The sequence below is a fragment of the Pagrus pagrus genome (genome assembly GCF_965226575.1).
Source record: "Pagrus pagrus genome assembly, chromosome: 21".
NCBI lineage: Eukaryota > Metazoa > Chordata > Actinopteri > Spariformes > Sparidae > Pagrus > Pagrus pagrus.
The window spans coordinates 3,992,112-4,020,041 of NC_140208.1; the positions used below are offsets into that span (position 1 = coordinate 3,992,112).

Sequence of the window (27,930 nt, forward strand, 5' to 3'; positions counted from 1 at the left end):
TAAATGACTTTTAAGTTTAAGTATTTGTCGTATGTATTTAAGTTTACGTGTCATATTTCAGTACACATTTGTTTTAATACAAGTATCTCATGTTCTGCACCGACACCAACAGCTAGAAAGCTGTGAACAGTGTGAGTATAAAGCAGTGTTCAGTGAGTTACAGGGAGGCAGGGCTGTTAACAATGTGCACCAGTGTCACATGAGCAAAATCGCTGATGCTCCTCTTTGAGATTCCTGTGATGTGACTCAGTTCTCCGACCACCTGCAATGCATTACAAAAAAGCCTACGTCAACACAAACAGTTTGAATTGTGACGGATTAACACACTTGCATCAACTTTGATGACTTTGACATTTAAATGCTATTCTGAAGGCAAATGAAGGTTTTAGTGCTTGTAAAACCTCACCTGTTCCCATTTTCTGACATAGAGGATGAACGAAGCCACAGCGATGACACCAACACCGAGAAGCATGTAGTCTTCAGTCACTGTCACAAACTTCTCTCTGTTCAGAGAGGGTTAATGTAGGATTAAAGCAGCTGCAACCAATATTTAATATCAACAGTAGATTAAATGTGTAAGTGGAGAACTATCTCCTGACTCTGCAGTTCTCCTCAGCTCATTGTTTTGGTTTTATGGCCCACAACTTATCATCCTGGTTCACTCTCACTGCTCTCACAGTGTTGTTTTAGGACACAGCAGGTGGCTGCTGTCAGCTGAGAGCTCTAAAAACCCACTGCATACTACCTGCCCTGCACCAAATGACAGGCTGACAAAATAAATGACTATGTGTTGAACATTGTGGAGTTTTCAGGAGCCAAAATGATAGATGTTTCTCTCGGTTTCAACAACTTAAATGTACTACAAGAAACTTTTAACTGGTTATGAAACAGTCTGTTTTAATACTGATGCCTCTGTATGACCTAAAAAAGCAAACAAGACCATTTACTTTTCCTGTATAGTTATTATAGTCATTGTTAATGCCTGTCACCAGGTTGGATTCTGACCAAGCTGGTTTAGTCATACAAATAAAACTATTTCTATGGCTGAGTGCTGAGGGTGAACTGAGGAGCCTCACAGCCTCAGATGCTCTTCCTTGTAGTAGCTTTAAATTTAGGACATTTTAAGATCTTTTTTACACCTTCATGAATGTGAACTAAGGCTTATTTCACATCCATACTGGCAAATAAAAACAGGATGAAGGCTATGAAAGAAATTTGGGGTCCCATCACACAATTTCTTGCAAAACAAATCATTGCCAAGTTAGTTCACACACCACATCGTGACATGCTAGCTGGTTGTGCTCCGGTAAATTCTGACCCTGCTGCACAGTTCGGTTGGTTGTTATTGGTTCCTTGTTGGTTTAATTTTGTAGTTTTGTTACATTAATGATTAATACAATTAGTTTTTCTCATTACTCAAGTAATGAAACTTTCTAAAACTTTAAGACTTTTTATGGACCCGCGGGAACCGTGGTGTCTGGATGAGTAAATAGGCAACTGTTTGCTAAAACAAAAACAGTCAATGCAGTATTAAGCTGTACTGACTCCTAATTTAAAAGCTCACGGGGATATGCGTTCCAGGGGGGCGAGCTGTACGAAACACGAGAAGCCAAAACAACTTCGACAGTTCCCAGCTGGCTGTAGTCTACTCAGCTGCCAATCCAGCGTCTCGTCCGCTCTTCGGTGACAGTGACCACCTGTCCCCCCCAAAAAATCTAAAAAATGTGTCTTAAAAAGAAATGTAATACCTCTGTTCTCTGGATGGGCTGACACACTGAGTAGTGGTGACTAACAAGGAGTCGAAGATGACATCCCTCTGCAGGCTGACGAAGTGGAGAACGTGGCGGCACAGGTGATACAGGCGCTCCACGCTGACGGACGGCTCGTTATGTCCTGTAAAAGTTTTGTGACTTCTTCACAAACATTTTTGTCACATGGTACTACTTCACACGTCTTTAAATATCATCTCTTACCAAGCACCTCCAGGAGGATTTCCACATATGTGAGTGGGTTAGGGGCATTTAGTCCGAATTCAAGCCCTTTCAAGACCGTCAGCTCTGACTCCAGGAGAGTCTGCTTCGAAACGCTGTGGCCGATTGAATGCAGAAAGCGTACAGCAGTACTGTTGTCGATTATCTATACAACATTTGAAAAATTATAGATTATTTTATTTCTTTTCACAGGGCACTTAAAGTTATCAAGGAAACGTTCACCTACAAATTTAAATGTAGTGATTATCTGCTCCTGTCGATAGAAAGTTGGGTGAAGTTTCATGGTCCATAAAACATTTTTGGAGCTTTACAGCAAGACAGCGCTCACCTCAACATCTGAAGGAGACGGGGACTTGTCTTAAAATGTCAGAAAAACAACAGGAAAAACCGTGAAATGGCTCCATGCAGCTTGTCCAAAATGCCAAGATCCCAAATAAATATGAAGAGATGTTTCCTTATACTCTTTTAGAGCAGTCTTCACTGTAGCTGCTCAACTAAAAATGTTAGCCTGTGTCTTATCTGAAGTTGCTGCACAAGCCCGCAGATATTGTCTTTTCAATTAAATGTGTAATCTCTGAGCTTCTTTGAGTTGATTGGAGCTATTTTTGTTTTATTCTCAGGTATTTTTCTACATTTTAAAACAAGTCCCCAGCTACTTCAGCTGTTTAGGAGAATGCTGCAGCTCTGTTTTGCCGTGAAGCTCCAGAAATGTTTTGTGGACTATGAAACTTCGCCTGACTTTCCACTGCCGTGAGAAGGTGATGACTGAGTTTTAATTTCTGGGCGAACTTATTCTTTAATCGTAGGCATCGCAGAACTTACATGACTGTGCAGAGACATTTTGCTTGCAAGTTGCACGCAGGAGAAGATGATGAGGGGGAATTTCTCCTTGAGATTGTCAAACACGGCGCCCTCGTAACTTCTCTGTGGATCAACAGCTTCACCTTGAGGTGTGGGCGCGGTCAACAAATCTGTAAGGTGCTTGACCATGAACCTGAAGGAGATAATTACTCACATAAATGTCATATTATCATACTGGGTGTGGCGGGGAGAAGGTATACGTGCTGCTCCTTCCTACCTTTGAAGTAATTCGATGGCGTGGTATCCAGCCAGAGGATCGAGGCTTAGCTTTTCAGTCATCAAGAAGATGTATTCTGAGGTACAGCAGAGACGGATGCAGTGCGTTAGCAAAAAAGCAGAGAACAAAACAGAAAATCCTTCTTGAGTGGAAGCATGTTGGGACAGAGATGACAGACTAAACTCAGAGCAAACAAAATACATTTGCAGAAAGGAATTCGTCAGGCGGTAAATGTGTTCGGGCAATCAAGTGATGCAACGAGAGATCTCGAGAGGCTCTGTAAATGGGATCCGAAAAATGTAATGTGAGCTGTTTCCTGTGGTGTTTTTTTTGTTATTTACGGTCATTTGTGAGCTGTTTGCGGTGATGCTAATTTCACATATTGGAAATAAGAAACTATAAAATGTCTGGAAGTCTTTATCAAGATACAAATCTTCCTCTAGATGACACACACACAGGGCCCAGATGGTCCAATAAAGACGGGAAGGCAAATGAGCTTAGATTCACTCTGACTGAATGACACATATTTAAAACTCTCATTTCTTCTTCTTCTTTTTTTTTAAAACTTAAAAACAAGTTTTATGGGAAGTAACAGCTGAGATCCGTGCAAGTAAAGAATGTAACACTGAATCACAACCATGCTGGGTTCTCAACACCACCCACCAGCCGACACCAGCAAAACTGTATCGTGACTGGACAGTTTTTTTCTATTGACCATTCATTTCGAAAGTATTTATTTGTAAGTTCCTTCCAGGTTACTTTAGTACACCGACACTGAAAAACTTCTAACAGAGACATGCGTTAACACTGCCTTCAATCAGCTCCTCCTCACTGACAGGCTGAGGTGCTGACAGCTGGAGAGACTGCTATCTTGTGGGGTCTGTATTGAAAATTGGCCTCTGTAATAACAGGGCTCATGATGTCAGGTGTATGAAAGACTTGAGACTGATGATAAGGTACAGTGAAGCTTTAGAAACAGTCCTGTACAGCTGCGTCAGTCCCACCTGCTGACAAGATTATTAAAGCTATTGGAGAAGGAGACAGTCTGCAGCCCAGCTGAAATAATTACAGCATGAAAATACATAAGTCTGCTCATAAAAGCCTTATTGAGTGATGAATATAGGAGCAACCTCATAGATACAGTCTGACATTATGTTTTCAACGTATCCCATAGCATTATACATATATTTACAGTTACATTCATGTATATATTGTATACTATACATTGACCAATTACCGGGTCTGATATTTAGCATTTTTCCAATTATCATAATCAGTGTTTTTATATCTGATTGCCAATAAATTCAATCAATTTAAAAAATGCTCTACTTTGGCCCTGATGCAGCATGTAATCTGTAATCTGCAAAGTAACTAGTAACTAAAGTCATCAGACAAATGCAGTGCAGTGGAAGTATAATGTAGAAGAAAATGGAAATACTCAAGTAAAATATAAATACCTCAAACGTGTACTGTATTCGAGTAAATCTACTTAGTTACATTCCATCCCTGACTACAGTGTGGACAATATTGAGTGATAAAAAGACGAAACATAAGCACCCTGCACAGAGGAGGTACTTATCCAGCTTCATACTAATTTTCACAGCTGTTTGTGATAATAGGAAATTAAAAACTGTAGTTTCCTCATAACACAGGCCTGTAGATGACTTACCTGAATCTCTACAGAGAAATTAAGAAAATAAATGACAAAAACACTAATAAATGAAATAAAATAAATGCATTGTTCCTCTAAATATCGGCTAAAAGTCATGTGCATTTAAAGGGCAGAATGACGTTAAGCTACGTGTAACGTCTGTGAGCAAGCTAGCTAAGATGAAAAGTGATCGGCTAATTATTAAAAGTAACGTGACTTACCCATTAATCTTTTATCTCTGAAGTCTCCACTGCACTGTGACAAACTCTGGAGGTTATCTTTGTTTCTTTTGTTGAGGTTAATGAGGAAATCTGTGAGCAGGTCGAAAGGAGCCTCCCGGAACTTTAAACTTACACGTTGGCTGGGAGAAAAAAACGTTTGCGCCATTTTTACACCTACTAACGGTTGTGTCTAATAACTTTACAAACAACAAAGTCGACAACTAGAAATATATTCACTTTTGTTTGTAAAAAATAAAGCTTATATCTGGCGGAAGATGGCGCTGTTAACGCGGAGTTCACCGCGGGACAGGTTCAACGTCTCCTACTAGGAACCATGAACCACCACAGGGGGACACATTTGGATGCTGCACAATTTGTGTTCCACTCACACGGTACATGTTGGCGCGCACACTGCGCAGCGCAGATCTCACAACCTGCGGATGGGCTAACCGCCGCTCCGTGAGCCCGGCAGATGATTTAAAACGCAGCTGTGCGTGTGTGTAACCGTTGCGAAACAACCTTCCATGCCCCACTGACAGCAGACATGGCCGACAAGACACCGAAGGAGTCCAAGGCTCCCTTTGCGACCAGGATAGACCCGACTAAAGGGGGTCTTACCCAGGAGCAGATCCACTTCATCCGGCAGATCGAGCTCGAACAGTGGAAGAAGAAGACACAGAAGCTGCGGACACGAAACGTGGTGACGGGACTCGCCATCGGAGCTCTCGTTATGGGAATCTGTATCCTTGCCAAGCGCACTAGCGTCAACACAAGGTGAACTATGTAACGTTAGCTTAGCATGCTACAGTTACATGGGGGTTAATTTGAGTTAGATAACAAAATGTTTGTGTTTGACACGTTGCTGACCGTGCAGTTATTTGACTGGCTGTTAGTTGAAGCTAAAATGTTTTCAATTAAGCTAGCGATGCAAAGTTTCCCATTCATTGGATGCTAACATGCCAATTAACGTTAGCTAGCAGCAATTTCCTGGCAGCGTTATCAGTAAAGAAGGTTTGGAGTTATAAAACACAGGTTTAATGTTGTCTTTCTTTAAAACCATGGGTGATTTACTGATTAGCATCAAGCTAGCTGTCCTAATTGGTGTTTTTGTGTCGTTTGTTTATCAAAATACGTGTACTGATCCATTTTGCTTATGGAGTCTCTTAAATATGGAAGCCCAATTTTGCCAGGAAAAGAGAAAAAGATGAGATTATCATGATGGAAATAAAAATATGTAGTAATAATAATAATAATAATAATAATAATAATATTCAGGATTAGCTGATTCATACAGTAAAAATTAAGTACTGCTGTAAGTCATAATTTATAAGATGGTAACATGACATTGAGATACCATAACGATTATTAGAAATAAACGAGACTGAGAACTGATAATTATGTGCTGAAAAAATGACAGTAAAATTTACTCATGTACTGTTTTAAAGTAGTTTTGAGGTACTTTAGCTACTTGTTACTGTGCAGATTTAAATTATTCAGTTTTTACCTCATGAACATTAAAGATGGCTCCAGTCTGTTAAATGACCCAGTAAGCCATGTCAGCAGGTGAAGCATGCAAACGACCAGATTCCTGGAAATAGCTCACCTAAATGAAATGCAGTGAAGGAAGCAATGAAGACAAACGGCTGCATGTTTTTGACACGCTGCTTGCGTCACTCCCTTGTCATGTAATGTTCTTTGTGTTATTCTTCTTGCAAATATTTGCCTTGACCACTTGCTCCCCTGCCAGACGGCTACACGTTTTTCTCAGTCTCCCAGGAGCGGATAATGGATGAAATTGATGAGGAGGCCAAGCGTGCAAGATTGGGAGGACCAAAGACGGGTGCCAACTGAGATGCACGTGTTGCCTGCCTGTTGGTGGACTGTGTGTCTGTCCTGCACTTAACTGAGAAGGGACTTCTGTGGACCCTGGTGCCACTGATTAATATTCCATGGCTGGTCGCTGTTCTCATGTAGAAACAGTGCTGGACTTTGCTTTTTTTCTTGATTGTGAAGGTTAAATTGTGGTTCTGCTGGTGACTCATAACTAGATGTGTCTTGATTTTGATTAAGTTTGCCTGTCAGCGAAAAAAGACTAATCCGCTGACCTTAAACGCTACGCAGAAGGCCCACACTGTAGTGATTACAACCCTTACCTGACAAGTTTCTAGCCCTGATGATGTGATGTAGAATATCTCCAATTTCAGTCAGCTAATGAAGTTAAGTCTACAGTGGCCTTTAACAGCAGAGTGCTGAAATGACACATGGATCGACCTGTTGAAACATATTTATGTGGATAAAGTAATAACTTGTAAAATAAAGATCTAATGTATATGCCTTTTTTAACACAACTTTGTCTGTGTGGAGCTTTTTATGAAAGAAAACAAACACCAGGTGAAGCAGTAAAGACGACAAAACATCCGTGGTATTTACATTTGTTTTTATTTCTGTCAAAATTTAATAATATATGGAGTCCGATCTTGCCACCAAATCTCAAGAGTAGAAATATAAAATAAGACATTGTAAGGGAAAGGCACAGATTCAGCATGGCAGGACAGCAGCAGCTTCAGAAAGCAAATACAATTATATATTTTTTTACATTCAAAATTTTGAAACCTCTTTGAATATATTATTATGAACTTTGGGGAAATCTTACAGGAGTTTCACTGCCAGAAAAAGTTCAGCGTTGTGTTGTGAATATTTTTATAAGGCAACAGCTACACATTCACAGCTTGGACTGATTATTTAAAACTGTGGGCGGGTAGATCATAACATGTGGAAGAGGATCAGGGCCACGGTAAAAAAAAAGACTTGTCTCTCAAATTTCTGACCTTTTTCTCAGAAATCTTTTCCCCCCCAGTTGTCCTTATCCTCTTCCATATCATCATCACTGTGACCAGTATGAAATATTGTGATCAAACATAAACTGGAGTATATCTTCTCCCTCCCTTATGGAAAAAAATGCCAGGAAACATGAGCGCCTCCTGGCGTGAACACAGTTTCACCCACTAAAGTGTTAAATGATTTGAGAACTAAAGTAGAATTTGACTAAAGTGCACAAGGTGCTTGATCTAAGGAACAAGCGTCAAATATTATTTTTGCTTGAGCGAGAGTTTAAGGTTTAGTTTACTTGTAACATGTAAACATGATCTAAAAATGCACTCTACTATATACACATGTACAATCAACAGGAAAGCCAGTAGTCTGAAACCTTTTTCACAACTGATCAATACAAAGCAATCATTGTTTAACTGATGTGTGATGTCTGTGCATCGTTTCACCAAATCTCTTCCCATTTTATCTGCTCGAGCAGGCGACATGCCAACATTTAACTGTTGTACAGCTTTTTTATCCTTGTGATGTGTTGATAGAAATGATCACCTTCGTATTAACGTCTGTACAATGTGAAAAATCATTCTGACTACATCTAAAAGTGTCAGGAATAGAAGAGAATGTAGGTCATCCTATCGCTAAAGAAACCAAAGATGTTTTCATAACACATATTGGAATAAATCAAACTGTACAAAGCATCTATTCTGCTCTCGTCGGGCCCTAGAAGGCAATAATCAGAGTGTATTCACTGTGCATTCAGCAGGAGCTGAGACATCATTAACAAACTACAGCAAATAAGTTGCGAGATAATCCGAAAATGTCGTCGTTTGTGTACGACAACTGTCAGTAAAGGTGTCAGAGCCTCGCTGGGGTTTCACATTTCTGTGCTCGGTTTGATAAACGGCAGTGAATCGGACAAGCAGGAGAACAGCTGGGTCAAAATCATAAGAGGTGCCACGACTCTGCAGCTCTGGACCGTGTTAATGCTGAAGACTTAACACGACCTGTGATGTGACACTTTAGAGAACGAACGTGTCGTTTTTAACATGAACCAGACTGGTAGATACTCTGTCCTTCAGCTGCAACACGTTCTGGTCTGACGAACGGCTGAAGACCGGATGTTACAGTTCCTGTGTAAATCCAGCTTTTACTTGACGACTAGTCCGTGTGTACGTTGAGGTAAATGACCACTGGCAGAACCTTGTGACCACTGGCGGAGAGGAAGCAGATTGCTTGACGGCTGTGCCAGTGAGAAGTGTCGAAGCGATCCTCCTGCAGGACGGGTCGGGACCGCTGCAGTCACACTTCAGATGAGGTAGTCCAGATATACAGCGTGCTTGGCTGACAGTTTCTTACTGAGAAAGAGAGAAGAAGAGAACAAAGTGAGAACAAAGCTTCTTTCTGTTGACTTTGACAAAGAGAATAATAGTAATATGAAGTAATTTAGTATGACTCTGTGTTGATTCACTCACCATTCTACTAATGTCAGTGGCGAAGGTGACACCTTTGCTCGGTTTATCCTGGGAGCCGCTGCTGCTGCCTCCGAGGGAGTTTCTCCTAATGATACCTGGGAGAACAAACACACATTCACACATCAAGTTCAATTCAGGAAACAGAGTTAAATCAGACACAAAGTCGAGGCAATAAGTGTGGGTGTTCTTCCTCACCCTGGATTGGCAGGATGTCCAGCCGCTGCAGGCTGTTCCTGCGGGACGAGGGGAAGGCGCTCCCCTTGGACAGGCGGCGCTGTCGGCTGGACAGCATAGCAGCAGGAGAGACGATCCCTGCGGGGGGAACCTTCCCCATCTTCTCATACAACTCCTCGATCTCTCTCTTCTGAGCGGCCTGCAGGGCCTGCACCTCCGTCAGATGTCTGTTAGAGGACAAAACAGGGACAAATGTAAGAGGTTAAAAGTTCCCTGTCCCCCTTAATTTCCTCTGAGAACAGCTTGTAAATTCAGTTATAGGAAAAAAAAATTGCCTTCTCTCCTCTTTTCAGTTTAAAAGGCTGTTTTCTTCAGTGCTGTCACTTACTTCTCTCTGAGCTCCTGCAGCTCCTCCAGCATGTCCTCGTCGTCACTGTCTGAGTCATCGCTGCTCAGGTAGGGAGTGCTGCGGTTGTAGGTCATCATCCATAAGTGGTGGAGGGCGTTGCTGTACTGCGGGCTTCCTGCCGCTCCGTCCCACAGCCTCCCCTCCATCTCCGCCGCTGTCACAGAGAGCCCGCTGTCCGCAGACGTTCCCATCAGGCTCAGGCTTTGAGCTCTCCTCCGACTCCTCTTCCTCGTCCTCTGTCGTTCCTCGACAACTTCTACCGCCCTCTCCTCCTCCTCCTCTTCTTCCTCCTCCTCTTCTTCCCCGTCCTGCTGCTGCTCCTGGCTCCCAGCCCATTCCACCTGCCCGTCCACCTCCTGGAGGACCGCTGCAGAGTCTCTGTGGGGCTGAGGGTGAGGAGGGGACATGGTGAGGGAGGTGGCAAGGCTGGTCTCAGACTCCCCCTGCTCCTCTGTGCTGCTCTCTGAAGGGTTGCTGCCGCTCTCTGCTGGCTGTGGGGCAGCAGGTAGTGTCAGGACAGGAGCAGGGATGTCCATGCTGGGCGTCACCTGGAACCTCCCGACAGTGACGGGTGCAGACTGGACTTCTGTCAAGGAAGAGAGAAGGTATTCAGTCCTTTGATCCTGCTGCCATTTTTAAAATCAGATCTAAATGTGTCTCTAACATAAAAGAGGTGATCTCAAACATCAACTCCAGTAAGTTGTAGTCCTCTCTTTACTTACTTCTAGCCTCCATGAATAGGAAGCTGTAACACCTGGACAGCCTATTTATATGAGTGACAGTCAATCATTGGTGAGACCATTGATTGTTCTGTAATCCAATCATTTACATTTACGTTTATGGCATTTAGCAGATGCTGATTGATCATTAAAACAAAGCCTCAGTCTTTCCTGATTGGCAGGCTTTGTTAGAAAATCTAATCATGAGTTTCTTAAAAGGAGTGAAAACTATAATTAATAACAAAAGGTACATTTATAGTTAATCAAACTTCAGTTTATAGTTATTTCTTGTCAAGGAGGTGAAATGTCCTTTTGAAAACAAAAAAATAAACAGTTTATAAAAGCATTTCATTGTTTGGTGACAGTGAAATAACTATTAACTAAACTGTAAATTACATTAACTTTATAGTGATTGTTATTATAAAGTGTTACCAAGGAGACTTGCTTTGTTTTGTGTCTTATTTCCTAAATTAAGTTCAGTGTAGGTGGATATCCTCAAGGGATACATCGATTGTGCAATTCTGTGCTGATACTGATGTATAAAACACTGTTGTTGTAATTTATTTTGGTTTTGTTGCTATCTATCGCCTCCTTTTTTAGCGGGAAAACAAAGAAATCTTCATTATAACAAAATAAAAGAAATACAAACACTATCTTTAAAAGAGCACAAAGTCAGTCAAGCAAAATCAAACAACTTCACAGATAGTAAACAGATGATTGTTGAGTCCCAGTGATGCTGAGTCCCAGATAAGACTCAACAATCAGCTATCTTTCTCCAGGAAGTTACATTTTGTTGCTTTAAGATTGAAAGACAACTTCCTACTCAGTGATAAGCATTTTTCCGGACTTACAAACTGATGGCAAAGACGTCACGAGTCAGTAGCTCATGAATGTGCCAACGCAAAATTGATGTGACACCTCAGATAAACATCAGCCATCAGTGAATGTCAACTGAATTGCTGATCAGCTGATAGTAGTCATGCGAGTCAGCTATGTCAGGCTGATAAATCAGTGCATTACTAATATCCTTTATAGAGCCATAAGTCATGGCATTATCAAATAAATATGTTGGCATGGCTCACTGGTGTCACTCTAGCGATGCAACAGCTGGAGTCACATCTGCAGACCATTTCAGGGTTTAAACCCTGCAGTGCGTCAGTTCGCCCACTAAGTGTCCCTCTTACAGTAAACTCAAGAGAGCGGCTGGGTTTGTGCCCGCTGAAACAGAGGGACTCTGTCTGAATGTGGGCTTCTGAGGAGAATATAAACACTGACAGGTGTGGATATGGGAGGAGAGGCCCGTAATGAGCGCGGCTGCCCTCTGATTGGTCAACGGCAGTGGGCAGGGCCGCCATCGCACCTACGTTTGTGTTTGTTTCGAATGGAACATTATATCCAGACTCGTGGTTACGCAACGGCTCCTGAGGCACCGCTAATAGGTGATAATGTCACCACGGATACGACGGAGAGAAAGCGACAGGGAACTGAAAACAACTCAAATTGGCCATAACAGAAACACTGGACCGTATTTAGACCGAATACATCATAAAATGGAGCGGGGGGGAAAAGTACTCTGGCTGTGGGTGCGTTTGTGTGTATGCAGGAGCATGTGTGTGGGTTTGTTTTGGTTGCAAACATAAACATCAAGCAGTATGTAATTTTCCAGCTCTCCACGCTCCTGGCTGCAACATACATCGCGGTGAGTGTTTATGTCGCAGAGACGGACGAGAAGCTGGTTCAGAGAACACAAACAGAGTTTCTTACCAGAGTCAGTGGAAGAGGCTTTCGGTTTTGGGGTGCTGGTTTTCATCTCAGCTACAGCGGGGTGCAACTCGGTGCTGAAGGATGATAACTAGACAGGAAGAATAAACACTGTGAGCATTTGTGAGATCAGCTATTGGACAGATGTGACCGATCCACATTAAAGGTGCAACTTGTAACATCTAAATTGTTATTGCCACAGGAACCACGACTCCTCCCTTAGATTAAATTATCTAAAAAACTAGGAACAGAACAGGACACAGTTATTAAATTAGGGAAAGCAGAATGCTGTATTGGATTGGTGATTGTTATGGCAGATAGCCTGAGCTGATTTGAATAGAAAAAGTTGGATATTTAAAACACTTATTTTTCAGTTAAAGAAAGAATTGTCTGTAAAACGTAAGGATATAGTGAAAGAAACCATTTTCAATTAACTAGAGAGACGTTTTCGAGTCTGTAAATAACTCATTCTGTCCTACAGACAGCCAAAAACCCAAAATATTCAAATTAAAATCATATGAAATAGAGAAAAAGGGGAAGTTCTGACATTTAATAAGCTTAAACTGCTAAATGTTCGGCATTCTGGCCTGAAAATGTCTTAAGTGATTAATCAATAATTGAATTTTCTTGAGAAATAAGTAGCTCAGAGTGACTTACAGTGCTTTCTGGGCTCTCTGGAGGTGATGGGGACAGATCTGACGAGCAGTTTGAACTGGACACATCTGATCTGGGTTTTGCCTGGGCTGGAACCTGTGTTGAGTACGGGTGCACATAACTGTGGAGACTGTCCTCCGGGGTCAGGATGGGGGGACTGGAGAGTCCAGTCTGCTGCAGAGGCTCCTGAGGAACCAGTGGAGGAGTGGAAGGCATGGAGGGATGCATCCAGCTGGGATGAGTGCTCTGAGGAAAACCATCCATCTGAGGTGTATGCTCAGGGCTGTGGTAGATGTTGTTCTGCACCGGGATGCCCGCTGAGGGGTACGGGACCTCGACCGGTGGGGCCTGGTAGTGTTGTTGGTAGACTGAAGGGTAACCCGACTGCGCGGCCATGTGAGCGGGTAGTTGGGGGTAGAAGTCTGGAAAAGAGGGCATCCCCTGTGTGGGCAGGTTCGACGGAGGGATGAAAGACTGAGCCATGCTCATGGCCATGGAGATGACATTAGCCAAGGAGAACAGGGGCTGCGTGTGGGGGGGCCACATGTTGTGATGCTGAGGGGCAGGTGGGGACATGACGAGATTCTCAGTGCTGCCGAGGCTCGGGGTCTCACTGAGAGGACTTGGGGAACCGGGGGCTGGGGAGGGAACAGAAGGGAAGGTGGGGTTACTGGCTACACGTGTGAGGGGAGGGTGGCCGGCTAGTTTGGGGGAACTTGGAGAGCCTGGGTACGGGAAGGGGAAGTGACTGTGGCCCATGTAGGGTGAGTGGTAGTGCTGGTGATGGGGCAGGAGAGACGCGGGGCTGTGGTGGTGGTGGTGGTGGTGGTTCTGATAATGGAGAGGAGAGCCTGGAAGACAAAGATAAAAAAGGAGCTTTAATTTGCTGTTTGAAGTCAGTTATTGTGGGTTTAAATTGTGCAAGAAAAAACATGTACAGATTTTTTTATATTAAATATATGAAGGATTCTACATGGACTTGGGAACGCCTCGTAAAACTGTTGTTGAACACACTTGTTGATCACCTGCCTAATACGTGTAAATCTGCACAGTCGCAGTGGAATATTGGACAGAGTTGATCCAGGCTGACAGGTTAGATCACTCATTTTTCCTCTCTCCTCAGGTTTGTGGTCGGTCTAATTCTTCTCTCAGACCCCTTCCAAGACACACACCATGTAGAGTCTTTCCCGTACTTTCAAATAAAAGGGTTTCCATGATGAACAAAGACGTTTTGTTTAAAAGCAGCATCCGACTATAATTGCACACTGGGCTTACGTGGCTGTGAGGGATTCAGCATCAATGGAGCGAGTGAAGCTGTTACGTTCGATGGAACACACGTGTTCGCTTCGCTCTGTGGTGATTTCAACAACGCTCCTTGGGGAATACTTAAGGACGCCAACGTCCTCGTGCCATCCATTGATTTGACATTTACCTCAACAATGGCTCCACAGTTATAAACCACGCCTCCTGTTGCTGATGATGCAAACCAGCCTCTACTTTTTTTTCCATGCGGATGGAAACATAGGTTAGGCAACACTCTGTCACGGTGGCGGGAGGCCAAGAAGCATTGAAAAAGCAGCCGTGCAGCGGACGTCCAGCAGAGAGGGGACGCAGGACTAGAGGGGATGAGGATGTTCAGATGGCTGCTGAGGCTGAAACGGGGGGGGGGGGGGGGATATGGAGGACATGTGCTCTTTAATGCTCCTCCTGTGGGGAAGGAGACTCTGACGGGGGAGGAGGCTTTCTTGGAAATTCAGTAGGAGTTTGTGCTGGCAAACAGATGTTGCCGACCATAGCAGCAGTGGAGGAAAGCTCAGGCTCTACAGCGACAGCATTCACAGCTCCCTAAAAAGCCAGAAAGCGCCCTTCAGGTGAGGTAATTACCCAAGAGGCCCTGCTGCAAGGCAGACACAGACGAAGGCTTTGAGGTGTTGGGATGGCGGATGGCGCCATGCGAATGTCTGAACAATACCAAGAGCGGGCCCTGAGAAGGGGAGGGGAGGGGTTTTATGAGGTAGCTGAGCCTTGCTTCGACTTATTCTTTGCCAGAGGACTGTAACAATTTTTCAGTGTGCTGAAACAGTAAACAATGCTCGGCCTCTTCACGCAGGGACCAGAGGGAGGGCCGCAGGGGCTATTTACCTGGGGCGTTGTGGAAAGACTGTGAGCGTATTAGAGGTCGCCCAGGTGAAGTAATGTCTGCACTGAAGATGTCTCCACTGGGGCCGCGCACCCCAACGCTCGGGTTAGCCACACTAAAATCTAAGACAAGACACACACATGCATGAGTGGATGCACGTGCACATGTTAGTTCACACAGACACACACACTTATCATGCACAAGATGCAACACACAAGTTAATCTGCCATGCAGTGAGAATGACACACGCTTAGAGGAACCGTTCACCCACAAATGACAATTCAGTCATTATCTATTCACCCCCCATGCTGATGGAAAGTCGGTGAAGTTTTGTAGTTCACAAAGCATTTCTCGAGTTTCAAAACAGGGCTGCAGCATTCTGAAGAAACAACTGAAGTAGACATGAAATGCATCCGTACAGCTTGTCCAACGTAATCCAAATGTACGGAAGCCCAGAGATCTCACATTGATTTGAAAAGGCCTCAGACGACATCGACCTCAGTTGTTTAGGAGAACGCTGCAACACTGTTTCGCTGTGAAGCTCCAGAAATGTTTTGTGGACTACGAAGCTTCGCCCGCCTTTACATTATAATGGGGGTCAGTAGATAATGACCTCAGGGTGAACTGTTCCTTTAATGTTAATCGGTGAGTTTCAGACTTCCAGGAAATGATTAAAAAGGCAGACGTGAGACGTGTATTCACTTAATTCATATCATGTTTAGTCTCCTCGAGCACAAAATTATCCAGTTTGCTCTTAATGGCTGAATTAATGTCATTAAACCAGATGAGAGACTTACCAGGCAGAGAGGAGGAGGAGTTGGTTCGAGGCAGGGTGTGACTGTGCAGATTGGGCTGTAAGAGAACACATTTGATGAATTTCAGACTCCACTTCTGTTCATTGCTGAGAAAAAACGTGCACGTGTATTTGAGTTAAACGCTGGTTTTCTAACATGCTGCCATTCAGCTGCAGTACAAAACTACTCTGTGTGTTTGATCGCTGGAACTAATAGTTGGTTAGAAACTGGACCATGTCAATGTACAAGGTTTCTACAGGCATCAGTGTAATGCTTTTCAAGACATGGAAAATCATTGCAACCATTTTTGTTCTTATTTAAGCATTGCAGGTAAGTATAAAGGTATGCTTGACTCATTCTGACAACAAGATATTGACGGATGGATAAAATAAATTAGATTAAAATGTTTGCGGTAATGAAGATCTCATGAAATTCACATTTATGACTATTACATTATTTATAAGGACTAATATTTACCAAACTGAAGACATGATATAGAGATACGTGTCTGAAAGTGCAGCTGCAAGCTACCGGAAAGCTATGAACTGTTTTTTTCTCTCTCAGTACATTCCCATGGTCATGATTAGAAGCTCATTTTTGATCGACCATTCCCATTATTATTATCATTTAGCTCAAAGCACTGCCTCACAGAGCTGTTAGCATGACTGCAGACGAATGGTCTTGCTCTTTAAGTGTCAGGTAGAGGAAACAAGCAACATTTAGACAAGCACGGCTCTCCAGGGATTCAAGCTCCATTTATACACAGACAAGTCTCTTCCCAAAACTCTCAGAATAGCGCCCTACCTCAGAGCTACAACAGCCAGGAAAGAGATAAACAGATGAGTCTGTGGCCTTGTGGGTTTTTTCTTCCTGGCTTTAACTAGCGGTCTGGTTTTTTGGCTGGACGATGCTGGTGAGAGCAGCCATTAACGGCTCTTTGGGGATGCAGTGTTTTTAATCAGGTGCTGGAGCGGAGCCAGGCGAGATTTGTCCGGTGTGGTTCTGGGTAATTATGTAGCCAGGGGGTCGGAAGGTAGCTGGCGATAGAGGTTTACTGCTCTTACTCGTATCTATCGTTCATGAAACATGCTTGATCATTTTTTTACTATGAGGCACAAAGAGATTTTGTTCTGGTGGAACATAAGCTGGCAGAACAGACGCTTCTTTTCCTGATTAGGCATTAGGTCATATCTCGTACAGAGTGGCCCCGCTTTTCTTCCTGGAAGTCTTCATTTCACAGCTTCACAGGATCTCAATTCAGAAAGGTTCAATAAATCCAAACATGAATTATTTTAACCATCCAATGTGGGCAGATTTGCTGGAAAGTTCATTATGGCGCACTCCCTGGAAAGGATTTGTGGTTTTGGGAACAAATAAATGTAAAAAAAAAAAAAGTCAGGCATGGGGTATGTTTCCACAAATCACAGGGTTTTATGACATTAGTGCTCTTAGTAACATGGTGTTCTAACTGAAAGTGTTGCCTCAGGTGGCTTTAGGAACACTTAACCTGATCTCTTTAAGGGCACGTCTCAGGAGGGATCGTGGACAGTGAGGACAGTGTTTATTTCACCACTCTACAGCTTTCCATTTGCACCAGATTTATGGGTCCGCCTGAGATAAGCGCGGCTCGACGCGCCGTAGCTGATGTAATTTATGATGATCGGACAGCACAGTAAAACACACGCTACAGTTACTTCCTTTGTTCCCAGCGATCAGTGTTGTGGTGTGGATGACTGGAAAAGGAGCAGGTGCTGCTGCTGACCTGTGAGGAAGACAATGAGTTGACCCCGCCGTGGAAGGGAGGCTGGGGGAGTCGGTGCCCGCTGGAGTGGACCGGCTGCTCTTTGGTCATCAGAGACTCGGCACGTTTGATGATGTCGCCCATGCGGTGGATGAAGCCCTCCTTCTCTGACGGCAGGATGAACTCGTTGTGCACCTGGAAGACAAAACGACAATGACTGAATGGAGTATTCAGATACTTTACTTCAACTCCTCTACATTTCAGGGGCACATTTTACTCTTTACTCACTACGTGTATTTGATAACTTTAATAACTAGTTACTCTGCAGATTTCATGTTGCATTCGAGCCAAGGTAGAGGAGTTTTAAGCCAGAGCCCAAAGCAACGTCTTCAAATTTCCTCTTTTGTCCAACCAACAGCCCAAAACCCAAAGACTATCTATTCACTGTCATAAATGACACAGAAAAACAACAAATCCTCACATTTTTTTTCCTCACATCAAATGTAATCGTCTAACAAATAAATTATTTTTCCTTCGAACGCCTGATCACCGCAGCTTTACTGTAAAGGAACACATAGAAGAATAGATGCTTCTAGGAATATCGGACCTATTTGTTGTTTATTTGTCCGTCCATTTATCAAATGAACCACCCAGACACACGCCCACCTCCCCTCAGTGATGCTTATCCTGAGGAAAATATCATAAATCATCTAATGTGACTTCACAACTCAGCAGTTTTAAGTGTTGCTGTGAATTGTGGGTTGGGGCGTGGTGACCGTTTCCTGTCAGTACGGCATAATTCAGCTCATTTAAAAAAAATAAAAACCTTACACTGAGAACCACGGGGGATGTTGTGATGCCAAACGCCCCCGCTGAGCCAAGACTCGGTAAACAAAAGCCCACTGTGTTTTTTTAAGAGTCGGGAAAACAGTATGTTCAGTGAAGCGCACACGCTGTCTCATCACGTACCTCTCCATGCTAATGAAGCTGAAAGACAATCACAGGGGGATGGGTGACTGCTTACCTGCGTCACAGAAAGTTAGATATACTATCAGCTGGACAAACAGAAGGCTGTTAACTGGAAGCAGGATGAATCATGTTCATGTCCAGCTGAGATAGAGGAATCTGTCAGACTTATCAGCTGACGTTTATTTCTGTCAAAATATTATAAAGTTCCAGGAGGCTCCAACAAATCTTTTGTCAAATATTTTCATTGTTTTAACCCTTAAATGTACAATGTGTGACGTCAGCTGCGTGGAGGTGTTTCCCCATCAAAACAAAGACGTTTGATTATGTTCTGAAGTAGCGTGGGATCATGGGAGCGGCTGTCTTTAGTGTTTAACAGCCACCGTTGCTGATGACAATCTGACGTAGCTCAACATAAATGTTATCAGAAAGGGTAGTATTCAAGAGTTTTATTCAGTGTTTAGTCACGTTTGCTGAGATCCTTCCTCACTCTCTGAAAATACGCGTTCGGAGAGGCGTCACACAACGCTTTCCAGTTTCGCATGTCTGACCAACACAGGCTGCACCTTCACAACAACCAACACCAACGGTGGATATCCCAGATCAGAAACCTTTCACAGCTAAAGTAAATAACAGGGGCGAACACAAAATAATCTCCTGTCTTTAACCAGATCGAAGTGTTTTATGGTTAACTTTCTGAAGAAGCCTGTCGATGATTGCTTGGCCGGTGACTAATGACTCACCATGACAGCAGCGATGTCTTCAGGGTTATCTCCGTCCAGGTCAAACTTGAAGGTCACCATCTTGTCATTGTGCGTCTGCAGCTGACACTCCACCACCCGGTCCACTTTATCAGAGAGCTGCAGAGACAAGGGATCAATGGTTAATGACGGGTGACTGTTTACTCTCTAAACCACCGAGCAAAGTTAAACACAGGAGGAACAATGTGTTTTTGTGTGTGAGCAAACGTGTGTGAGTCTACTGTAAAATACAGTGTGTGTTGTGTTGTGGTGTGCACGCTCTGCTCCACTGTACTGTATGTGGTTATGCATGAGCTGTTTGTCTCTGCCTGCGGTCAAAACACGCTCATTAAAAGGCCGCCGAGTGTCCTGATCAGAGGAGAAATGTACTGTGGTGACCAGGGGAAGAAAAACATAACTACCGATAATGTTACATAATCAGGGTGGAGCTCCACCGCTCGCTCGTAATTAAAAAAAAAACCCTTATTCAATAATTCAATCAATCCAGCTGCATGATTTATTTGTTTATGGCATGTTTATATGTGTTTTAATGAAGTTGAACTTTTGATTTATTGTACCCCTGTGATGCGCAGCCTCGAGCGCGCCCTCCTCCTGAACAGCTTCCCGGCGGTTCTCCTCGCAGCCGTTTTCTCGCTCTTCTCTGATAGGCCCTCGTAGCCGTCGCTCAAGCCTGAAGTCACATCGGAGGCGTAGCTGCAAGGAAACATCACATGCTTCTGGTTAGGAAATGCGCCCAAAAAAAGCCACCAAAACCACTCCTCATGCAGTAATTTGAAAGCACATTCATCGTCGACAACAGAAGGAATTGCATCACGGCTGATCATCTTCATCACACATAATAATAAGAGCACTTCGGAGTGTCAAACAAAGTCTTGATGCGTTGCAGCGGCGTGTCTCTTGGGTGTATAAACAATATAGTTTAAAGAGGACTGTTTAGAGTTCGGAGAAGAGTAAGCAACACATTCATATGAACTGTTGAGTTTACACAATGAAGTTTTAGGTTTCAGGGAACTGGAGAACATTCAGCTCGCTTTATAAAAAGCTTCGGTCGGCTAATTGCGTCTCTTGGGTCTTTTTGTATCGCTGTGGTCACAGACTCCCATCCATCCACAGGCTGCAAACATTTATAGGCTTGCTGGTTGGCAGCGTCCGCTTGTCTCTATTTAAAAACCTCCACCTCACGGGTAACTTTAGTTCAAAGTGAAGCCTGGTTTTACCTTTAAACAATAAATACATGGAAATTAGACTCAACTGGATTCAAGATGTGTGTTGATAAAGCAAATTATTCCAGTGTTTTGTTGAAAAGTCATTGGTAATCTTTTTCTCAGAGGCAAAATAAAGAAACTGAGAGGATGTTTCAATCTGTTATGAAACATGATACTCAGCTATCCTTGGCATTTATTTCAATCTCCTACCGACAAGTCAACTGAAGTGTCAATCATGCACAGGGTCCCCACATCTTCTTGAAGATCAAATTCAAGGACTTTTGAGGAATAGTTTGAGACATCGATTGAGGTAAATACGGTAGTTTGTTTGTGTGCAATGTTCATCATCGTTCCATTGCTACGGCACAAACTGCAGATGAAGCGCAGGAAGTGATTTACGACATGTAAGCTGTGTCTCAATTCGGGGGCTGCCCGACAGAGACTGTCCCATGACGGATCCAACCGCTGCATCCCTAGCAGCCCATCCTGTACCAGTAAACTGGTGACAGTGGGTTTTGTTTTTCCAAAAGACAACTATGGTAGATACACAGAGCGAAATAGCAGCTGAATGCAGTTCATGTCACTCAAATAGCTATTGATACAAAGACTACTGTCCCAATACTGTCAAGGGTGCTATGCTTGTTGCCTGTCACTGTGTTTGTTCTCTAATTCTTAAGAAATTAAACTACGTTGACAGATGAAGATGTCAACTTGGGCTTTTCAAAATGTCTATTTTGCTCTAAAAACTATTTAGACTAACAAAATGACAAGGGTGGGGTGGTAAGACTTTGAAAATAATATTACCATATTTTAAAGTTTTATTGAATACAAGATACTGTATATATCTTGATATTTTAAAATCTCCTCAAAATCAAATATCCCAATATTTTTTGTTATATTCTGCAGCCCTACAAGGGATTAACAATCATTATTTGTAGCCTTCATCACATCATCATTATTAGAGACATTAAAGTCTCTGAACAGAAGATGGAGTCCAGATATAAACCTCTTAACACATCATCTATCGCCCATTGTCGGCTCAACATCCCACCAACGTGGAAAAAAGGGCCTCCACAACATCTGAGAGCCCGACAAACAGAAACCTGCGAGGCTCCGCTCTGCCTCGCTGCAACAAAAACACAGAGCAGCCTGTCGATCGCCTCGAGCTTGTTGTCACAGCCCCACACATGTAGGAGGAGGAGGAAGAGGAGGAGGAGGAGGAGGAGGAGGAGGAGTTATGGAGGGAAGACCAGACATTTCTACTAAAGTCACATTGATTTCCAGGTCTGTAACCTAAATAAAGAAAGGACTATTGAACTCTGCTGTTCCTCACATGTTTAAAGAAAGAGCAGCGTGAGGAGAGAAAGGAAGCCGGAGAGAGTTACCTGTCCACAGGGGAGTTGAATCCACTCGGGGACCCTGAGGTGCCGTGCTCTGTGTTGTTGGATACAGCAATGCTCTATGAATAGAAAAGAGGGATGTTGTAAGGTGAAGGAGGATAAAGACTTCCATTGATTTATTTGTCGTTTGAGGTGCAGTACAAGACAGTAGGCAGGAAGCTTGTTCCCCACCCAACACTGAAAATTGATCCCAGAAGTTTTTGATGTAACGAAGACCAGTTACGTCAAAACAAAACGGCTCATTTATAACCCTGAAATCCCTAATTTTGGTAATTAGCTTTGATAAAAATAGGCACGTGTATGATCATTGTTTTATATTCAGGGACAGCAATCTGATCAATGTCAGGTGTTACTTTCCAACCATGTACTGTTTGTACATAACTCTCTGTCAGCACTGTTTCAGACTGAGTACAGCTGATGAAGGTGGTCTCTTAATGTTTTTGGAGAAGCCGTCCTTCTCGCCTCCAACCCCCTGCCTGCGCTCTCCACTCTGACAACAAGTTCCTCATCGAGGCCACTCACCGAGGGGAAGCGGAGGGCTGGGATGGGGAAACCGTTTGCAGTCGGCGTGTCGGCGTGTGGTGTGGGAGGTGTCGCGGGCGCGTTGAAGCTGCCGGCCTCCAGCGGATCCTGAAGCCCAGAGGAGCTCAGATAGCCGTCCGTCTCGCAGTCAGCTGTTTAAACAAAGGACATCAGCCATTAGCATGTGACCGACTGTGGCCTGACTAACTGACACAAACTGTACACACACATCTAATGACCCCAAACTGAGACACACACAAACACAATAAAAACTGACGAGAATGAAGTGATTCACAAGGACCACCAAAAGAAATATCTTGGCTGTGGATTTCTGCAGAAACTGGGACATTTTCAGTAACTACAGCGCAGCACACGCGCCAGCACCATGAGACTTACAGGGCTTGAATAATTTAGTTATCCACAGTTTCACATTTCACTGTACCCCTCCCATGTGCTCAGAGATCTGACCAGCTTTATATTCAACTGAACTGCTCAGCTAATGCAGTGAAAAACCTCTGTCTCTCCAGAGTTTACGATGAGCTGTTGACCTGAACACATAATAAATCGCACAATCGTCAGAAGTTGAACTTTGTGACTCTTTTATGAACTTTTATGAATGAAGTTAAAGTATGCAGTGGGTTTCAAACAGTGGTGGAATCTATCAAGTACGTTTACTCAAGTACTGAATCGAATTACAGTTTTATGATACCTTCAATGCAACTTCAATATTTCAGAGGGAAATATTGTACTTTTAACTCTTTTTTCATTTACCTGACAGCTACTAGTAACTTTTCAGATTACATTTTTCTTGTAAAACAACTTAAACTCAACTAAAATATGATGCATTATTATAAATTAAACCACTCACAACACAATCTACTTCTTTTAAAGGATAAGTTCACCCAAAATTGAAAATTCTGTTATTATCTTCTGGCTTTAAGCTGTTTTAAAAGGCCAAAAAGTTGTAAACGTTGTGCTTGAGAACATGGAAATCACCACAAACTTTTCCCTGTATGTGTATATTAAGCGGCTCACAGTTAGCAGAGGACAGGCTGTTGTGGCGCATGTGGAAGTGCTGGTCAGCCTCGGGCTCTTCAGGCTCTGCAGGATAGTTGGAGCTGACACCAGAGTCCACGGAGCTGGTGACGGGGGACAGGATGGGGGCCGGAGGTGTCAGGGCCGGGGTGGGGGACTCTGCTGCCACGACGTTGCTGACTCTGGGTGGAAGCTCTAATTCTTCTTCTATGGCCTCCTGCTCCAGCTTCTTCTTCCGCTCCTCCGCCTGCCGCCTCAGCTTCTCTCTCTGCCGCTTGATGGTGGTCACCCTGTCCCGTATGGCCTTGGCCACGAGCTTGAAGTCTGCCTCGCACACGAACCCGAGCACCACCTGCATAACAACATACAGGGATGGTCAGGGCACAACATGAATACATGTGGATAAGTCACGGTGCATGGTGTGCCGCTGCAGTCTGTAAACAATCCATCCATGTCTGTTGCACCTAATGACCTGAGCCCAGCCTTGCATTTTTGTGCTAACAGCATTCACTTTGTAAAACTAACGTACATTGTGTACATTCTCTGTCAGGCTGGAGTCTTGCACTGCAGCATATTCCTGCTGCAAAATGTAAACAATTTACACAGGTTCCTCTTAGTGATTTAGTGACTTAGTGACAGTCTTTTCTTTGATCTGACAAAAGCATTTTTGTGCTAACAACACTTTCTTTAAAACCAGCGAACATTGTGTTAATTCTCTGTCAGTTTGGAGTCTTGCGCAGCCTCTTGTGACACCCAGTCCTGCAGAGTGGGACACTCAGTCCGTACTTGCCTCTCAACACATAGTCAGATTACAGCAGATCGGCCGGACTAGATGTCCCCCGCTGATACCAAATTTGATCTTGATGAAAACTACCACAAAGAGGTAAACAAGTAAGGAATTGTGGCGTGCATTTTCATTAAAAGTGACCTCTACGGAGGGGGCTCTGGAGGACATAACAGCCCGTTTCGTAACGAGCAAGAGGGCCATTATATTATTAAAGACGTGACCTCGGCTGCTTCCTGAGACACGCTCTCACATTTCGAACGACTGATGATTAAATGTTGAGCTGTGCCCTTGACACACTCTGCAAGGCGTTCTCTTTATGGGCTGGAGCTCCTTTCAGAGTGTCTGCTGTCATAACAGCCCCGTAAAAGAAGCATAATGATGCCAGGGTGCATTAGTGAGCCAGCTTTCACTCTTTGGGGTCAAGTGTCAGAAGACAGATAATTCAAAGAGAAATATCTACTTCAGTCATAATGTCAGACTGTGGTGTTAGCTTAGCCTGTTTCTAATGCTTATTTAAAAGTATAACCAAATTGTCTTTTCTTCAAGGCATCGTTCTTTTATGAGGAATTTGGTGATTTTTTGTGTTAACATCGTGTCAGCTACACTCAGAATACCTATAAAAAGCTATCATCACAAATCACATTAGCACTCATAGAACATGCTGGGGTTCAATGAAGACGCCTTTATCTGTTCATCTGGGATCAATTACTTAATTTCCTCACTAATGGTTGCCACAAACTGGGCCAGTAAACCAATAAAGGTCGACCTCACGGCATGCTATCCTCGTGTGCCGGCTTACCATCTCCTGAGCCACCTCCTCAGGCACGTCTTTGTACAGCTCAAAGAGGAACTCGATGGCGTTGTTGTCCTTGTACTTCCCGTGCAGTTTCTTGGTGTCGTCCATGCGCAGCCACAGCTTCAGGCCCTGCTTCACCGTGTCGTCCTCCTCAGCCAGCTCCACGTGCACACCGTTGTTCTCCTGGAAGAAAGGGTGATCCAGGAGGTCCTGAATGGTGTACCTGCAGTGAGGGAAGAAAATCAGTCAGTCTGCTTTTGGATTAAGATTTGTTGAACTAGACTTTATATTATTTATAATTTATGTGAAGAAACAACAGTTATGACATCCATAAAGTATATTGTGTTACAGAGACGTCTACTGAAGTTAGCATGCTAACCAGTTAACCTTTACTTGTCCTGGTGCTCCAGACTCCCAGTCCAGACCACTAGCTGCATGGCTAACTGAGCTAACTGCAGTAGCCGACGACAGCCACAGTTAGCTGTTACTCTAGTGATAAGCTGCCCTGTATGCTTGTTTTTAGTATGAATTCAACGTGAGGCTAATTCTTAAATATTGCACCTGTAAGCCAAAGTTTGCGCTCTTTCCCTCTTCTGACACTCTTTAGATGCTAAAAATTGAATCTAATTAGAATCTTTTTTGATTTTTGTGCTGAAAAAGTTTAATTTTATCTGCAGAAAATCCGATTTCTGCACTTTCCTGACGATCACAGTGTTTGTTTTCACTTGTACCTTTCATCGTTGTCCATACGAATGCAGCCCTCAATGATCTCCTTGAGCTCTGGGACTTTGACCTTGTAGAAACTGTCAGGTTTAATTCCCTGTGAAAACAATCAGAATAGTCTTATTTCATCTGTAGGGCTGGGAAAGGTGGTGCTTTTAATAGGAGAAATGATCAGCAACAAATATCCCTTCATGTATCCCACAGTTCTCCTGTCAGAGGATCTAATCAGAGCAGGAGCAGCCACTCCCACCTGCACTGCATGTTAACGTAATCCTCTGCTTTGTGACATCTGCCACTAGCCTGCATGACATTCGACTCTGCGATCATGTCAACACCAGACGAGAACAATGCCAAGAGCCCATGAAAATGGAAAAAACCCAAGAAACTCCAAACATTCAAAGGGATTTTTTACCTCCTGACAGCTGGAGCTTCTCCAAATAGAAAATATTCATGCACGATTAACTAACACACTTACAAGTTAGGGAGTTTTTCTGAAAGCTATCACAAGTATGTAGAAAGATTACTGCAGAGCTCCCAGCGCTGTAAAAACACTGATACGACCCAAGGAGTCAAGGTCAAAGAGGCGTTTGGCCTGCAGATACCCAAGCAACCAGCTGATGTTAGCTCCAAACACACACATAATTAGATTTACCAGAAAAGGCCTGAGTGATACACTTCATTATCACATTTAAAGACTGACATGTCACACAGTAGCAGCTGCCTCTTTTGTTATGACCGTCAATAATTTTCTAAAGTTATTTCTGCTTCCTGTTTGAGTGAGATAAAAGACGAAGCCGCAAGACGGAAGATGGAAAAAGTGTTTTTTCTCTTTTCTTGACTTCTGATTTGACTTACAGTCACTTTACTGTCTTCAAATAATGAATACTGAGGTGTTACATAATCATTTCAGGAAAAAGCTTCAGTGCCATCACTGAAATGCTGTTACCTTGTTATGTGAAATGTGATATAGAGGATCTGAAGCAGAGCACAGAGGCTTCTTTGTTGAGACACTTTGCTTCAGAGTCTGTACAGGCACCTCCATAATAAATCAGTTTCCCCTCAATTCAAATCTAATTTGGGAGTCTGCTCCTTTCCTGTGGTGACTGTGGTCTAGATTAGATCTGGAGAAAAATGCTGGTGTAGTACTGACATCGACTTGTGCGTCACATTTTAACATTGTAAATTACATTCAGTTTTACATGGAAGTTTTTCAAAGTCTGTTTCAAATAAGGGAAATCTTAATGCTCCGGCAAATATTATTACTTTCTACCTCCACTACCTTTAATATGACAGCTTAAGCTATCAGTTACTTTTAGGATGAAGATTTTTACGTAACATTCTTTTAAAACACTTTGAATATCAAAGGATAAGTTCATCCAAAAAATTGAATTCATTCATAATCTACTCAGGTGACGTTTCATAGTCCAAAAAACATTTTTGGAGCTTCACAGCAAAACGGCGTTGCAATCTCTGGACTTACGGACACTTGGATCAGGCAGGATGGGCTCCATTCGCGAGTCAGTGAATAGATAAAGACTGAATTTAATTTCTGGGTGAACTGTTCCTTTAAGTAAAGGATATGGATACTTCATACACTACTGGCGACAGCACACAATGATATTTTAGACATCAGTGTGTTTCAGACTTTATGGCAACAGTCTGAAGAAGGTCACTTCCTCTTTTACTGTCCCTGTGCCCAGTGCGTTTCATGACGAAATACATTTTCCAGCCAAAATGCCAAAAACACATTAGTTGATAAGATTTACTTGTTTTCTTACATTTATATGAAGATTAACTGAAGTTTATTTTGGACCGTTGGTCCGACATAACAAGGGATTTCCCTGTGCAAATTTGGGGCATGTGATGCGATGTGATGTCACCATATTCTGATATTTTAAAACCAAACACTTAATCAATTAATGTGGAAAAAAACATTAGCCGCAGCTCCAGCTTATAAAAGAGCAAATCCCTGCAGTCTGGTTACACAATGCTGTGAAAAGCCTTTTCAGAGGAGTGGAGGCTGTTATGATTGGGTGTCCACATACTTTTGGCCATGTAGAGCATGCTAAAAGGCATTTTCTCACAGTAAGTAGGCATTTAT

At 43.2% G+C, this 27,930-nt stretch overlaps 3 protein-coding genes across 6 annotated transcripts in view; 1 reads left to right on the forward strand and 2 right to left on the reverse strand.

Moving 5' to 3' along the window:
• Positions 1–4: 4 nt before the first annotated feature.
• cntd1 (cyclin N-terminal domain containing 1) lies at positions 5–5,259 on the reverse strand. The gene is made up of 7 exons (XM_084343015.1): positions 4,942–5,259; positions 3,070–3,145; positions 2,814–2,985; positions 1,974–2,136; positions 1,749–1,893; positions 407–503; positions 5–262 (listed from the first exon to the last, which is right to left on the reverse strand). Exons 1-7 carry the CDS (start codon positions 5,105–5,107, stop codon positions 158–160), a joined length of 924 nt encoding a protein of 307 aa, XP_084199141.1. The 5' UTR covers positions 5,108–5,259; the 3' UTR covers positions 5–157.
• A 130-nt stretch (positions 5,260–5,389) lies between these two features.
• Positions 5,390–7,289, forward strand: coa3a (cytochrome C oxidase assembly factor 3a). Its single transcript, XM_084343017.1, has 2 exons — positions 5,390–5,681; positions 6,689–7,289. Exons 1-2 carry the CDS (start codon positions 5,486–5,488, stop codon positions 6,790–6,792), a joined length of 300 nt encoding a protein of 99 aa, XP_084199143.1. The 5' UTR covers positions 5,390–5,485; the 3' UTR covers positions 6,793–7,289.
• A 74-nt stretch (positions 7,290–7,363) lies between these two features.
• The window catches only part of wnk4a (WNK lysine deficient protein kinase 4a), a 44,773-nt gene continuing 24,206 nt past the window's right edge, over positions 7,364–27,930 (reverse strand). For 3 of the 4 annotated variants that reach the window (XM_084343011.1, XM_084343010.1, XM_084343012.1), the window contains 16 exons: positions 25,838–25,926; positions 25,110–25,329; positions 23,524–23,875; positions 22,489–22,640; positions 21,952–22,025; positions 19,919–20,054; positions 19,344–19,460; positions 17,656–17,829; positions 15,897–15,951; positions 15,102–15,221; positions 12,963–13,810; positions 12,309–12,396; positions 9,805–10,411; positions 9,438–9,643; positions 9,243–9,337; positions 7,364–9,125 (listed from right to left, as the gene is read on the reverse strand). In XM_084343011.1, the coding sequence (XP_084199137.1) occupies positions 9,123–9,125; positions 9,243–9,337; positions 9,438–9,643; positions 9,805–10,411; positions 12,309–12,396; positions 12,963–13,810; positions 15,102–15,221; positions 15,897–15,951; positions 17,656–17,829; positions 19,344–19,460; positions 19,919–20,054; positions 21,952–22,025; positions 22,489–22,640; positions 23,524–23,875; positions 25,110–25,329; positions 25,838–25,926 (3,336 nt within the window). In that variant the 3' untranslated portion in view covers positions 7,364–9,122. The remainder of the gene's footprint in view (positions 9,126–9,242; positions 9,338–9,437; positions 9,644–9,804; positions 10,412–12,308; positions 12,397–12,962; positions 13,811–15,101; positions 15,222–15,896; positions 15,952–17,655; positions 17,830–19,343; positions 19,461–19,918; positions 20,055–21,951; positions 22,026–22,488; positions 22,641–23,523; positions 23,876–25,109; positions 25,330–25,837; positions 25,927–27,930) is intronic. The other variant, XM_084343013.1, reaches the window with a different exon arrangement.

Coding starts and splice junctions, on each gene's coding strand:
- cntd1 (XM_084343015.1), bottom strand. CDS start 5,107: ATGGCGCAAACGTTTTTTTCTCCCAGCCAACGTGTAAGTTTAAAGTTC. Junction 2,986..3,069: donor GCCATCGAATTACTTCAAAG/GTAGGAAGGAGC, acceptor TATCTCCTTCAG/GTTCATGGTCAAGCACCTTA. Junction 263..406: donor ATGTCAGAAAATGGGAACAG/GTGAGGTTTTAC, acceptor AATGCATTGCAG/GTGGTCGGAGAACTGAGTCA.
- coa3a (XM_084343017.1), top strand. CDS start 5,486: ATGGCCGACAAGACACCGAAGGAGTCCAAGGCTCCCTTTGCGACCAGG. Junction 5,682..6,688: donor AGCTCTCGTTATGGGAATCT/GTATCCTTGCCA, acceptor CTCCCCTGCCAG/ACGGCTACACGTTTTTCTCA.